Below are 14095 nucleotides of genomic sequence, written 5' to 3' on the forward strand. Positions count from 1 at the left end.
AAATGAATATGACTGGTGACTTCCCTTATCTTATATGGAAAACTGTGACTTACATGTAAGCGGAATTAATGAATGAAATAAAGAAAAAATACTCTGAGAGTTTGTAGAACTGAAATAAAGGGGGAGGATGTAGTAAATTGGAACCAAAATTATCTGATTCATTCAATTAAGTTGAGCAATACAGGAAAGTGAAGGTATAGGCTTATTTATTTATGGTATTTTTATACTGCCCAAAAACTCTTGATTCCAGGAAGCTTGGGTATGAAAGAGCTAACAGTCAGAAAATATCGTGGAATGGATTGTGATCTTGGGACACAGGAAGAAGAGCTACAGTCTAGACAACTATTATGCAAAAGATATTTCAGCCCACAGAATAAAAAGTATGGGATGCATCTCAGAAGGGATCCTCCCCTAATTTTCTGGAAGATAAAAGTAAGAGAAGGGAGTGGTGCCTTCAGACTTGAAAGTTTCTGTTATTATAACTTTACAATAAAGATAGTTTAGTATTCTTGGTTTGTGCTTCTTTTTTGGACTAACTTCAATGTTCAGAAGAGATGAACTTCTATATCAGGGGCATCAAACTCAATTTCATTGAGGGCCACATCAGGGTTGTGTTTGACCTTGCGGGCCCCATAGTCCTTGAGTTTGACACTCCTGTTCTATATTGTTCTGGGCCCATAGGAAAAAAGGACTTAATTAGATGACGATAGTTGCATGTTATATTCCAATGATTAATGTCAATGAAAGAACCAGGGGTGAGTTTTGGAGGAAAAAAGTAAAATATTCTGTATAAATATAATCCAAAGGGGAAAAATCTATGATTAGCAAATAATTCATCATTACAAGACTATTGAAATAAGAAAATAATAAATGGATGATTAATGAATGTGGACAGAATACAAAGTGAATGATCAATTAAAAAATACGTAAAACTGATTTTATCACAGAGAGAAAAAGGATTAAATCTCAAAATAAGTGACAGAAGAGAAGTGAATAAGTAGAAATCTAACACTAAGAAAGTTGTGTTAGACTGAGTTAATGAGATCCCCCCAAAAAGAGAATTTTGAACAAAAGGAACTGCATGAAACAGTATATGGACAAATGAAAGCAAGGACTGCAAAAATAATGAGGTACCGTATATACTCGAGTATAGGCCGACCCGAATATAAGCCGAGGCACCTAATTTTACCACAAAAAACTGGAAAAGTTATTGTCTCGAGTATAAGCCTAGGGTGGGAAATGCAGCAGCTACCGGTAAATTTCAAAAATAAAAATAGATACCAATAATGTTTTTGAATATTTATTTCAAAGAAAAACAGTAAACTAGAGGTGTATTCAATGAAATACTTCACTCACCTCATGATGCTGATGTCCCGCTGTGATGATGATGTCCCGTGCAGCCGCGGGAGCGATGTCCCGCCTCCTATGACACACGGCACAGTAATTCCTATCATTGGATCACTGTACCAGAGGAGGTGGGACATCGCTATGTGGCTGCTTGCCATAACAAGGAGGAGGTGGGACATCGTTGCAGAGCGGCAGGAGGGGGAGGAAGGGAAATCGTAAGACAGCCCTGCATTACATTAGAACGTGAGGAGGGGGGATGGTGCGGTGCGCGCTGCGCGGCAAACTGACACAGAGGGAGGGGAAACTCACAGGGGCACTGGGCCATTCACGAGTGTCACCCAGCGGCATGGCCCCGCCCCTTTTTCTCCTCCATTTCGGGCAAATTTTTCACTGACTCGAGTATAAGCCGAGGCGGCTTTTTTCAGCCCAAAAAGTGGGCTGAAAAACTAGGCTTATACTCGAGTATATACAGTATTATGAATGGTATTTCCTTTCCTTTCTCCCTTTAATTTCTTTTGTTTGCAACTTTTTATTCTTTCTCTGTACTTTGCTTACTCTAAAATGGAATAGCAAGATTAGTATGTGTATATTTATGTATGCTTGTAAGTATGTATGTATGTATGTATGTATGTATGCATGCATGCATGCATGCATGCATGTATGTCAAGTTGATTCGCAATTCACATTACAGAAATACTTTCAGGCAACTGAATAAAGGGGATCTGTAACTACTAAAGAAAAGTAGATATTAGTTGAGGTTAAACTTGTCAATTCTGAACAACAATGGCACTGAATCTATGCCCCTTAATAATTGGTAAAGGAGTATTACTAAAGTTTTACGAAAGTTTGCAAAACATTTTGTAGTTATACTAGATTCAGGATAGTTTATCTCTAGATAAGTTTAATTTTCCTTTGTAGACAGAGAAGATACACGTAGAGAAGTGAGTCTGGAAGATAAATTAGAAGACTGTTTACTTTTCATTAAATGAAAATGTACTTTGTATTAATAAATGTAATGTGAGTAACTTAAGGGAATGGCTTTTCAACTTTCTTTATCTGATCAAGTGGGGATTAAAAAATAAGGATCCCTAAAATTCAACAACATAATCAGTAACATTGTTAAAAAAAATCTTCCAAATTGGCCCTTAGCCCTGGACTAAAATCTACAGTCTATGTGCATCATCTCTCAAAATAGTCTAATTGTGCCATATTAGGCACAATTTGCAGTGCTTCCCTCCAAGATGGGTCCAGAAATTATGGGAATCCAGATAATAATTTTTACATGTTAAAGAATGTAAAACATAATAGGTGCACATGGCTCTTGGACTGGTAACAGTCTGGGGCATTTGCTTGGAAGCAGCCATGATGGTAATTAAAAAACATTTTTTTTAAAAAAAATGTGTAAGATGTCAGTGTTCCAAGTATCATGTAGAATTAAATCAGAATCAAAGGCAAAATGATCCTTAAAGTTCCAATTTAATAAAGCAGACATCTTAGCACATCTGTGTTAATCCCAATACTGGAAATGACATCAGAATTCCACCCAATTAAAAGTTCATGATCTTGTCCCCACACCCACAATCCATCACATGGTCCAATCTTCTTCCATGCTGGCATCCACACCCAGCTTCTTCCGGTCAGGTGTACTGGTGCGGAGACAAAGGATGACCCTGGCTTCTAGTAAAGAATGAAAACAATACATTCTACAATCTCACTTGTGTCTATTCCCCCCTCCCATCAACTATACTAAAGAAACAGCATAATGAAATAAGAGAAAGAGTGGCAGGCCAAAATTCTAAAAGGAATATAAATGCAGGCCTGACATAAGATATTCTTAGCAGCTCCTCATCTGAAGAAGAGCAAGAGATGAAGGAAGTCCATAAAGCCTTGTTAGAATCACAACTTTCAGGCAGAGAAAAATCAGGGCCAAATAATATTACAGACAATGCAATAGGAATCGCCTATTCTTTGTCATTTTCTTAACACAAAAAGACATACGAAATTGAAGGCTATGAGATAAACATTTGAGGATGCATTAACAAAGACTTTGTAGGATTAGGGACTATGCCACAACACTGTAAATTTTTCAAGAGCTGGAAACAAAAACTTCCTTTATTAAGCTGGGCAGTGTAAACCCTACTGTGAATTTTCATACCTTGTAAAATTCTCATCAGAATTTTCTGGCTTGGTCTTTCAGATCATTGAATATTCATTTCTGAAATATTTTACTCTGAAGATCAGACATGATTGCTTTCCTGACTTTTGACCAATTGCTTTTGTCTTGGACAGACTACTGATTATTAGTTTGGAGATTGAAACAGGAGACATAATATGTCAAAAATGGGAAATTTGTTCACGGAGCAGAACTAATGACAGAGAAAATGCAGTACTCTATGAATATTACCCAGTCAGTGGTAGTTTACTTCATGCATCTTTTTAAAATGCATTTGCATACGTCAATATATTACACCATACTTTTTAAATATTTTTTCCATTTTGATTTAATATGACTATGGCATTATTGTATAACTACAAACATCTTTGACCAACTAAGAAATAATTCAAGGATTTCAATAACAAATGTATCTTGTCTTTTTAAGTACACTGAGAGCATATGCACTAAAGACAAATTCCTTGTGTGTCCAATTACACTTGGGCAATAAAGAATTCTATTCCATTCTATTCTATTCTATTCTATTCTATTCTATTCTAAAGAATAGAGCTGGAAGGGACCTTGGAAGTCTTCTAGTCCAGCCCCCTGCTCAAGCAGGAGAACCTATACCCGTGATGGCAACCCTATGGCACACGTGCCACAGGTGGCACGTGGAGCCATTTGTTGGGGCATGCGAGGTGTTGCCCTGTCACCTCCAGCGTGCATGCGTGCGCTGGCCAGCTGACTTTGGCCTTCTTTTGAGGCCATTTTCCGCCCTTCAGAGGCTTCCTTGAAGTGACTTCCGATTTGTCTGTAGGGCCGTTTTTCGCTCTCCAGAGGCTTCAGGAGGCTTCCCTGAAGGCTCCAGAGAGCAAAAAACGGCCCTATGGACAAACCGAAAGTCACTGTTCCCGAACTTCTGGGTTCCTCGTAGGGCCGTTTTTCAGGAGGCTTCCCAGGGGGTGGGGGAGGCTTTTTTTTTTATCCTCCCCAGGTTCCTATAAAGTCTCTGGAGCCTGGAACCAGGGGAGAGCAAAAAAAAGTGTGCCAAAAGCGGGAGGAGCACTGGTCACGTGCACATGCGCACTGGGGTCGCATGCACATGTGCGCTGGGGTCCCACACATAGCATTATGGGTGTGACCTACCCATGCACAACCCCCTGCGCTCCCCCCACTTTTGGCACAGGAGCCAAAACAGGTTAGCTATCACTGTCCTATACCATTTCAGACAAGCGACTGTCCAATCTCCTCTTAAAAACTCCAGCGATGAAGCATCTACAACTTCTGAAGACAAGCTTTTCCACTGGTTAATTTCCTCACTATTAGGAAGTTTCTCCTTAATTCCAAGTTGCTTCTCTCCTTGATTAGTGTCCATCCATTTTTTCATTTAAAGATAAATATAGACATAGTCTTTTTTGATTCATGATTTCATTTCTTTCTCATGTAAAAGGAAGGATTCAATGTATTGATATCATCATCGTCAAAACTATCCTATTCAACTGTGGCTGTTTCACAAGATTATACTCTAAATCTCTTAATATATCAATATAGAAATTTAATCATTTCAAACACCGACAATAGGAAAAAATGTAAACAGCAATGGGATCAACATGCAGATATAAAACAAAAATATTAATCAAATCATTCCATCATTCTTGAATAAAATTATACAAATTAACTCACTTAAGCCAATTCAATGAGAATGACTGTATGAGACAGTATATAATAGAATATTCATAAACAGCATTTTAAAAAGGCACAAGTGGCTGTTGGAAGGAGAAAAAATATACATCCAAGCAAATACAAAAATGCTTTATAGCATTTTATAATATATAAATGCTTATATATTAAGAGCTGCAGTGGTACAGTGGCTAGAATGCAGTACTGCAGGCTACTTCCTCTGATCACTGGCTGTCAGCAGTTTGGCAGATCAAATCTCACTAGGCTCAAGATTGATTCATCCTTCCATCCTTCCAAGGTTGGTAAAATGAGGACCGAGATTGTTGGGGGCAATATGCGGATTCTTTAAACCACTTAGAGAGTGCTGTAAAGTACTGTGGAACGGTATATAAGTCTAAGTGCTATTGCTATAGATTAAGTAGCACTTCTGGATTCTGTGTTTTTTATGAATAAGCAAGTTGGATTAAGAAAAAAATATAACTGTTTGCTCTTACATCATGAAAGAACCAGAAGCAAGTAATAAGAAGAAAACTCTTTAAAAAGATGGGAAGAAAGGATAGGAATAAAGAACTCTGGTTCCAAAATATAATAAAATTCCAGTACAGCTAAGAAAAAGTGACTAAATAAAATAATTCCTAGAGCACGCTTTAAAAAATTCCACTCTCAGCACAAGTATTGACCCATATTACCTGGTCAAAAGACAAATTTAGCTGACTCACCTTGCTTTGTGTGGAACACATGACACAATCACATTCAAAACAATACTGACGCTTCAGATTCTGCTGACGTTCCAGAGTGGGCATTATAGTTTCAGTATAACTGATGGTGAGCTGCAGGTGACAAAGACCAGAAAGACTTATATTTTGACAAAGAACGCATATAATATTTATGCAGCTGTTGGAATAGCAAAAAAAAAGGGGGGGGATTCCAAGGTTAAAATACTGGATAATAGTCTAAGAGGGACAGTAGAACATTTTTTTCAACATTACATTAGAAAATAGGTAATCATTTTAAACCATAAAGGAGGGGTGAACACTTACCTTCCCTACCGGTTCTCAAATGTGAGCATGTATGTTTAACCTCAAACTGTGATAAAGGTTAACAAAAGGTTGTGCACATTTATGCAAAATTTAGAGTGTATGCAAGTATGTACGTATTCCAATTATTCTATATATTTGGTAGGTGCAAATCAGTGGTGGGTTTCCAATTTTTTAAGAATCTCTTCTGTAGATAGGGCCTGCTTTGTGGGAGTGGCTTGCCAGCCATGTGACCGGGTGGGAGTGGCTTGCTGGCCATGTGACTGGGTGGGAGTGGCTTGCCAGCCATGTGACTAGATGGGCATGGCCAATTTGTAAAATGTCACGAAACTCACTTAACAACGCTCTTGCTTAGCAACCAAAATGTTGGCTCAGAAACTCTGGCATTGAAGTGTGCAAGTCTTAAAACTGTCAAGTTACAAGACCCTTGCACCTCTAACCCTTTAGAAAAAAATCCCCAAGGGTGTTCAAACTTGACAGCTTTAAGACTTGTGGACTTCAACTCCCAGAATTCCTATTCTCGCTCTTCATCTTGATGATGTGCGGACGGGCAGGGGGAGGGAGCTGGAACCGGTTCTAAATGGCACTGTAGATTTGTGGATCCTCTTCTATAGAAGAGGTTAGAACTGGCAGGAACCCACCCCTGGTGCCAATGCAAAATGAATGTATTCTCCACCTTTCCCAAATGACAATTAAACACAGATTCCTGAGATTTGGACACAACACTAAATTATGGGTGGGTAAAAATGCTTTTAGTCACCATTTTTATACTATAGGAGAATACCTCAGTTTTTCTCATCTAATGATAAACTACAGGTTAGTTTTATATTCAAATGAACTCAGGATGAAGAACAACATTTTATGTTAATAACATCTCATTCCATTTATGTGTTCTACTTCTTTAATGATTTATTTATTTGGTTAAATGATTTATAGAGCTGCCCATCTCACAACAGTGTAGTGCAAGGTTTAACTAAGTACTATGTTTGAATGAAACTTACCTAAAACTAGTGATTTGTGACTACCAATCATAACACTCTAGGTCAGAATGGGCTATCAATAACCCCCATAAACTACTGGGGTTACATACTAGGCATGGTATAGCTCAGAGGTGGTATTCAGCAGGCTCTGACCAGTTCTGGAGAACTGGTAGTAGAAATTTTGAGTAGTTCAAAGAACGGGTAAAAACTACTACTGACTGGCTCCGCCCCATCTAGTCTCTGCCTCCCAAGTCCCAGATGATCAAGAGGGAAGGGAGATTTTGCAGTAACCTTCCCCTGGAGTGGGGTGGGAATGGAGATTTTACAGTATCCTTCCCCTGCCAGGCTTACAAAGCCACACCACGCCCACCAAGCCACACCCATAGAACTGGTAGTCATTTTTTTTTGAATCCCACCACTGGTATAGCTACTACTGAATAGAGCCAGAAGTAAAATGATCATTTCTCTCTCCCTTTCTCCAAAGCACCTTCTTTATATTTACCACTCTTTATTCAGTTAGTTGCTGATGGCCATTTTGTTATCAGACTAGGTAACATCTTCAGCCGAGTTTAGGGGATTATTACCGTATTTATCGGCGTATAACACGCAGTTTTAAAACTAAAATTGCAAGCTTAAACCCTGCCTGCGTGTTATACGCCGATACTCCGGGTGGCAGAAGCCCGGGACCCAGTCAAATTCGCTGCGCAAGGTGAAACGGCTGGCAGCAGCCCTGCTCTCCTGCTGCGGCTTCTGTTTCAATAGGGAAGAAAACTTCCTTTCGCTTCCCGGGCTTCTGCCGCCCGGCAGAAGCCCCGGGACCCAGTCAAATTCGGGAAGCGAAAGGAAGTTTTCTTCCCTACTGAAACAGAAGCCGCAGCAGGAGAGCGAGGCTGCTGCCGGCCGTTTCACTTTGCGCAGCGAATTTGACTGGGTCCCGGGCTTCTGCCACCCGGCAGAAGCCCCGGGACCCAGTCAAATTCGCTGCGCAAGGTAAAACGGCTGGCAGCAGCCTCGCTCTCCTGCGGCCAGCGTCCGTTTCAGTCGCTTCCCTTGTCCGTCTTGATTGCTGGAAGCAGTAACAAACGGCGCGTCCGCTCCGCATCGCCCTGACAACCACCCCAGCCGGCGGCTGCCAGGCCTCGCTGGAGTCAATTGCAAAGCTGCGTTCAGCGCTTTGAGGACCTGAGGCATCTTGGGAAATGTAGTTCCCTATCAGAAAGAATGGAGTAGCTGCGAATTTGTAACAACATAATATAACTTGGTGCTTCGCAGGTTACGAAAATCTCGTTTGATTTGCACACTGTTTTTTAAAAGTTAGATAAAGAAATTATGCTGTGAAAGCGACTAGATAGCCCCCCTCCCCTTCCTGTGTGTGAGAAAGGGAAGGAGAGGAAGGAAGGAGGGAGGGGGGAGGAAAAGAAGAAGGGAGGGGGGGAGAAGATGGAAGGAGAAAAGATGGATGGAAGGAGAAAGAATGGAAGGAGAAGGAGGAAGATGGAAGAAGAAAGGAAGAAAAAGAAGAAGGGAGGGAGAAGGAAGGAGGTAGGAAGAAAAGGGGAAGAGAGGGAAAGAGCAGAAAGACAAAGAGGATGAAGTTGATAGGCAAGAGGAAGGGGGAAGGAAGGGAAAAAAGAGGGAGAGAGTGAAGATGAGGAAGAGGTTTTTGGTTTTCCAAAAAGCAGTGATTCTGATTAAGTTTTTTTGCTCAAAGAGGTGTTTTTTTCATTTCATATTTGCCTTTTAAGAGGAGTTAATGTTATAATTCATGTTCTAATGTTATAAATTTTAATCCAACATTAAGTTCCGAGCTTCCAAGTCATTTATTTTTAATGAAAAAAATTTTTACTCAAATTTTTGTGTTAAAATGGGGGGTGCGTGTTATACGCTGGTGCGTGTTATACGCCGATAAATACGGTAAATCCCCTATGGATTACTTTTGCCAGAGGATTGAATATATTATGAGAAAAATCTTCTCTAATTAGGCTGAAGACCAAATGCTTCTGAGGTCACAGATTGCCCACTCTTTTATAGGTGAATAAAATCCTGATTAAAGTTGTTAATTGTATGCTTACAACTTAGGAAATCAACTACTATCATCCTTCATAAATATTTCTGTTGTGAGGTCCATTTCTTTAGAAGACCAGGAAATTATTTGCAGTGCTAATATGATTCAATTTTATAAAATAGAATGCTTCCAGGGTCTGCTTTAGGTCTTATATAGTTTTTTTTAAAAAAATGATGGCACTTTTCTTGCTAGAAAAGGGTTAATCATAAGTGGTTTGGTGGTGAACTTCTTGTATGAGGCTGTCAGCTCTGATGATTCAAAGAGACTATTCATTTAAAGGTATGAAATGTGACAAGCTTTATTTAATAGGTTTTAATTCTACGCTGTTAGCTTTGAAATTCTCAAGCTTTACAGTATAATCTAATTATTTTTAGCTATATATATATGAATAGTATATGCTAAAAATGCCGATATACCAGTCTTCCTCTACCTGCTACAGGAACTTTAATCCAGCACATCAAGAGATTCCGATAAGCTGCTTTCTAAAATGAACAGAACTGTAGAACTATAAAATCAGCAAAATTACCTGTAAATTTAATCCTATCTCAAAGTAACCAATGTTTTCGGTCCCTACATTATATTCTTTGCCTCTTTTCCCTCTTGCCAAAGCTAACACTGGAGAGGAATATAGAAAAAAAAGCCAGAGAAAAAATGAAGTTTTATAATGCTGCTGGATTAAGGTGGTATAATTGTTTCAGTATAATTTGGATTAGATTTGAAACTCAAGGAGCCTCTTAATTAGAAACAGGCTGCCAGATAACACAGAGAAAAAGACACACACAGGGAGAGAAACAGACACCATATTCTATTTTGTTCATAAAATCAGGTCATTCGATATGACTATCTTTAAAAAAAGGAAAAGAAAATGGTGTGAAAAATTCTCTGACAAAAACACAAATCATTTAGAAGGGTAATTCTTTTTAAATAAAATGTACGAGAAAACAACTTTTGCCTCATACGTTCCTTGCAGGAAAGGTTTACTGCTTCAACATGGCTTTAGTCTGACAAATGCTTACAGTGGAAGTGATTTACTGCATGTTGAATTCCACCCACATGTAGTTTTTCTTTGGTTTTGTTTATAAGCATCACTGCAATGATGAGGGGAGCATACTATTTGAAGAAAAGATTTATTTTGTTATGTTGTTCCTGAAAGCTATGAAATAAAAACAACATCAATATATTATCAAGATATTCAATCTGCAGGTTTCTGGGACAGAAGAAACAACAAATTAATTACCTCTTCTCCCAATTGCATTTCCCGAACGGACCGAAGGTGGAGTTGGGGACCCTCAAAGATGACCACACAATTAGGATCACAACTGTTGTTCAACAAGGACATGCTAATGAAGAAAAACAAAATCCAGGTAAGGAATAGATATACAGGAAACTATTTATTCTACAAATCTATCTAGCTTAGTATCTCTCAGGTTGATATAAAAATTGCATAGGGAGGGACTCAAAGATTGATTGATTCACGAGGTTGCCCACCTTAAGTTAGTGATTCTGAGTGGATAACAATAAAGAAAAGCATAAAAGAAGCACAATAAAATTATCACAATACAAGGCAGAGATATCTCTACATCCAGGTCTCTACTAAATAAAATTTAAATGTCAATAAATTTAACTACATTTTAAATATAAATAAACTATAGAAGTTGTTAAGAAAGAATTCCAATTATCTTCATCATAAAATATAAGCCACAAATCATTGTGGGTTTTTTGTTCATTCTATGGGATAGAATGGGCTTGATGCCTTTTGTTTCTAGATGAAAACACATGGATAGACTTCTACAACAAAGAGTGTAAGGCAGGGCTGTCAAACTCCTGGCGCTTGGGCTGGATGCGTCATGTGCTGGCCAAAAGTCCCAATACGTCATCTGACGCCGTCGTGACGATGTAAGTTTGACACCTCTGGTGTAATGACTGCAAAAATCACTATGTAGGACAGACAGACAGAAGATTAGCAGCACATCTGTGAACATCAACTAGCTGTCAGAAGACATGATGCAAACTTCTTAATTTCACAACACAATGGAGAGGATTAACTGTGGTTTCAACTGGAAAACTGTGACTATCCTAGATCAAGCCAAGTCCAAAATGTTACAGAACTCCTAGAAGCCTGGTACTCTGACAAACTGGCCAACAACAGACACATAGACAAATTCCGCACACCATTAAAAAAAAAAACAATCAACCAACCAAAAGTATCAGGACACTTTTCCATCAATCAACACCCAGATAAGCATGGATTAACACCAAGATTAACATTTGACCAACAATTAAGAAACAAACAATACCCCCAATTAAGGAACTGCCAAAGCTAACAATAAACAGTCAAACCTAAGAATCAACAGGACCATTCCCACCAACAATGACAGGGCAGAGCACTAGAATATAACTTGTGACCAAACCCCACTCCTTACTAGTACTGATGATGTTGCCTATTTTGGGTAATAAAACAGCTGCAAGAAAACAACCAAGCTCAGAGAGCATCAAGGACACCTCATTTTTATTTTTTTATAATTGAAAGTTGCCCAGGATCATTGACTGAGATGGGCAGCTATAGAAATTGGATACATAAATAAATAAAAACAATAAACACAAGAATAGTAAAGCTAGCTGTTTGATAATGGATATTGAAATTATCTTTAAAATCTGGATCTGAATTGTAAAATGTGAATAAGGGAATAGTTTTCCCCCCTTTCTTTCTCTGAGTGCAATTCAAAAATTTAATTTTTACCATTGTCCTGATATCATCATAAGACCATTGGGGTTTTACTGCCTCCACTCAAAGTCAAAAATAAGAGTGGTATATTTCTTAGTTGTCCCATTCATTTTCAACTGTCAGTAGTGATTTTGGGGAAATCCAGAGAAAGGTTGATCAGCAGCATAATAAGTCCTAAGGGATTCTGGAAAAATGCATTTCAGGACATGCTACATTTATTAGAAGAACTCAGGCATCCTGGAAAATTACAATTTCTAGGACCTCACAGGCCAGAATATTACTGTTGCAGAATATAAGGTAGAAGGAAGGTGTTCAATTTTTATTCATCAGAGTGATTCTCACAGATAATCTCTTTTATTTGCCAGGTGCTTCATTTTGAGCTCTCTTTCTTTCTCCACATCTGTGGATGCTTCCTTACATTGCTGCTGCTTTCATTATATTTTCAGCCCATAGGCCCCTATCTGCAACCCAGAGGTGGGTTGCTCCCAGTTCAGCCCAGTTTAGTCGAACCGATAGTGTTATTCAGTCCTGGGTTGCAGAATTGGCAGTGACCCAGGCCTGCCATGCCCCCGAACCAGTTCCCTTGCCACCACCATTTTGATTTTTAGTGACTGCGCATGCACAGTTCACTGTAAATTGTTCTGCACATGAGCGAAAAACAATTTACATTGAACAGTGCATGTGCGTGCTGCGTGCAGGTTGTGAACTGGTAATAAAACTGGCAGCAACCCACCCCTGCTGCAACTCTTTCTGCTTTAGCCTATCCTGAAGCCTTTCCAAAAAGCTGAGAAAAACTGTTGCTGCCTCCCATTACTACGGGAGCCTGACAAAAAGAAACAGCTATTCGACTCTTCTTGTTATCTATTAGTAGAAGCTCAACAGAGCATGAGTAGACAGTCTGGCTTCTTCATCCAGAACTCTTTATAGCTGCTAAACAGTTATAAAGCGCTGCTGAATGAGCTGTAGCCATGCTTCCTGGAAATCTGTAAATTTCTGGAATAGAATGCAGCTAAACATAGGGAAAAATATACAATTTAATACTGCAAAAAGAGCTAGTTTGGTTTAAGGATTAAGACATCAGGCTAGAAACCAGAAGACCATGAGTTCTAGTCCAGCCTTGTGTACAAAGCCAGGTGGGTGACTTGGGCCAGTTACTTTCTTTCAACCTTAGGAAGGAGACAATGGCAAATCACTTCTGAAAAACCTTGCCAAGAAAACTCCATGGAGTTGTCCAGGTAATCTCCAAAAATTGGACATGATTGACAAGAAAAAAAGAAACTGCTCCAGAAGAAAAAGACAACTGAAAGTCAAAATCAAAGGAAAGTATATAGATTTGATTGCCTTTCCAAAATTTGCCATGCATTTGTAATTTCTAATGTAAAGGAATATGTGGGGAGTAATTTTATTAATTGTAATTAATATCATTAAATTAAAGATTTTAGACTGCAACCTGATCATGCCAGTCAAGGGTAAACAGGAGCAGTCTCTGGTGAAAAGCTTTTCTCATTCACTGTCAGAATAGCTGGATCGTAATATAAAACCAAAATCAGCCAAAGTGGCAAAACAAAATGAAGGTTGAGGTTTTCACTGGGTTGACCAACTTTTGCTCTAGTGGTCATTTTCTATCTTGGCCTTAGCCAGTGGTGAAATTCATTTTTTTTTTACTACCGGTTCTGTGGGCATGGCTTGGTGGGCATGGCAGGGGAAGGATACTGCAAAATCTCCATTCCCACCCCACTCTGGGGCCAGTCAGAGGTGGTATTTGCTGGTTCTCCTCAAATTTTCTGGTTCTCCTCTCAAAATTTCCGTTACTGGTTCTCCAGAATCTGTCAGAACCTGCTGGATTTCACCCCTGGCCTCAGCCCTCTTGTGCTCGGGATTTGCACACTTCTTTTATGCAATTCTGCCTCATTTGACATACGCAATCTACTCTCAAAATTATCATACCCCCATTTCCACTACATGCTGTCAATTCAGCGACTGTAGTGCCATACATTCAGTTTTATATTAGTTAAATTTCTTAATGTATTTGTAGAACATGACATTTCAGCTGGAGAGCTGGAGAGAAAGAGAGAGAGACACACACAGAGAAAAAAAGATTGATACCAT

At 39.1% G+C, this 14095-nt stretch overlaps 1 protein-coding gene across 2 annotated transcripts in view; it reads right to left on the minus strand.

Annotated features, from left to right (window-relative positions):
* Positions 1–14095, minus strand: part of SMYD3 (SET and MYND domain containing 3) — a 341929-nt gene that overhangs the window by 72208 nt on the left and 255626 nt on the right. For both annotated transcript variants that reach the window (XM_032217105.1, XM_032217104.1), the window contains exons 7-8: positions 10499–10601; positions 5899–6009 (exon numbers count right to left, since the gene is read on the minus strand). In XM_032217105.1, coding sequence (XP_032072996.1) covers positions 5899–6009; positions 10499–10601 — 214 coding nt within the window. The remainder of the gene's footprint in view (positions 1–5898; positions 6010–10498; positions 10602–14095) is intronic.

The sequence above is a fragment of the Thamnophis elegans genome, chromosome 4 (genome assembly GCF_009769535.1).
Source record: "Thamnophis elegans isolate rThaEle1 chromosome 4, rThaEle1.pri, whole genome shotgun sequence".
Taxonomy (NCBI): Eukaryota; Metazoa; Chordata; class Lepidosauria; order Squamata; family Colubridae; genus Thamnophis; species Thamnophis elegans.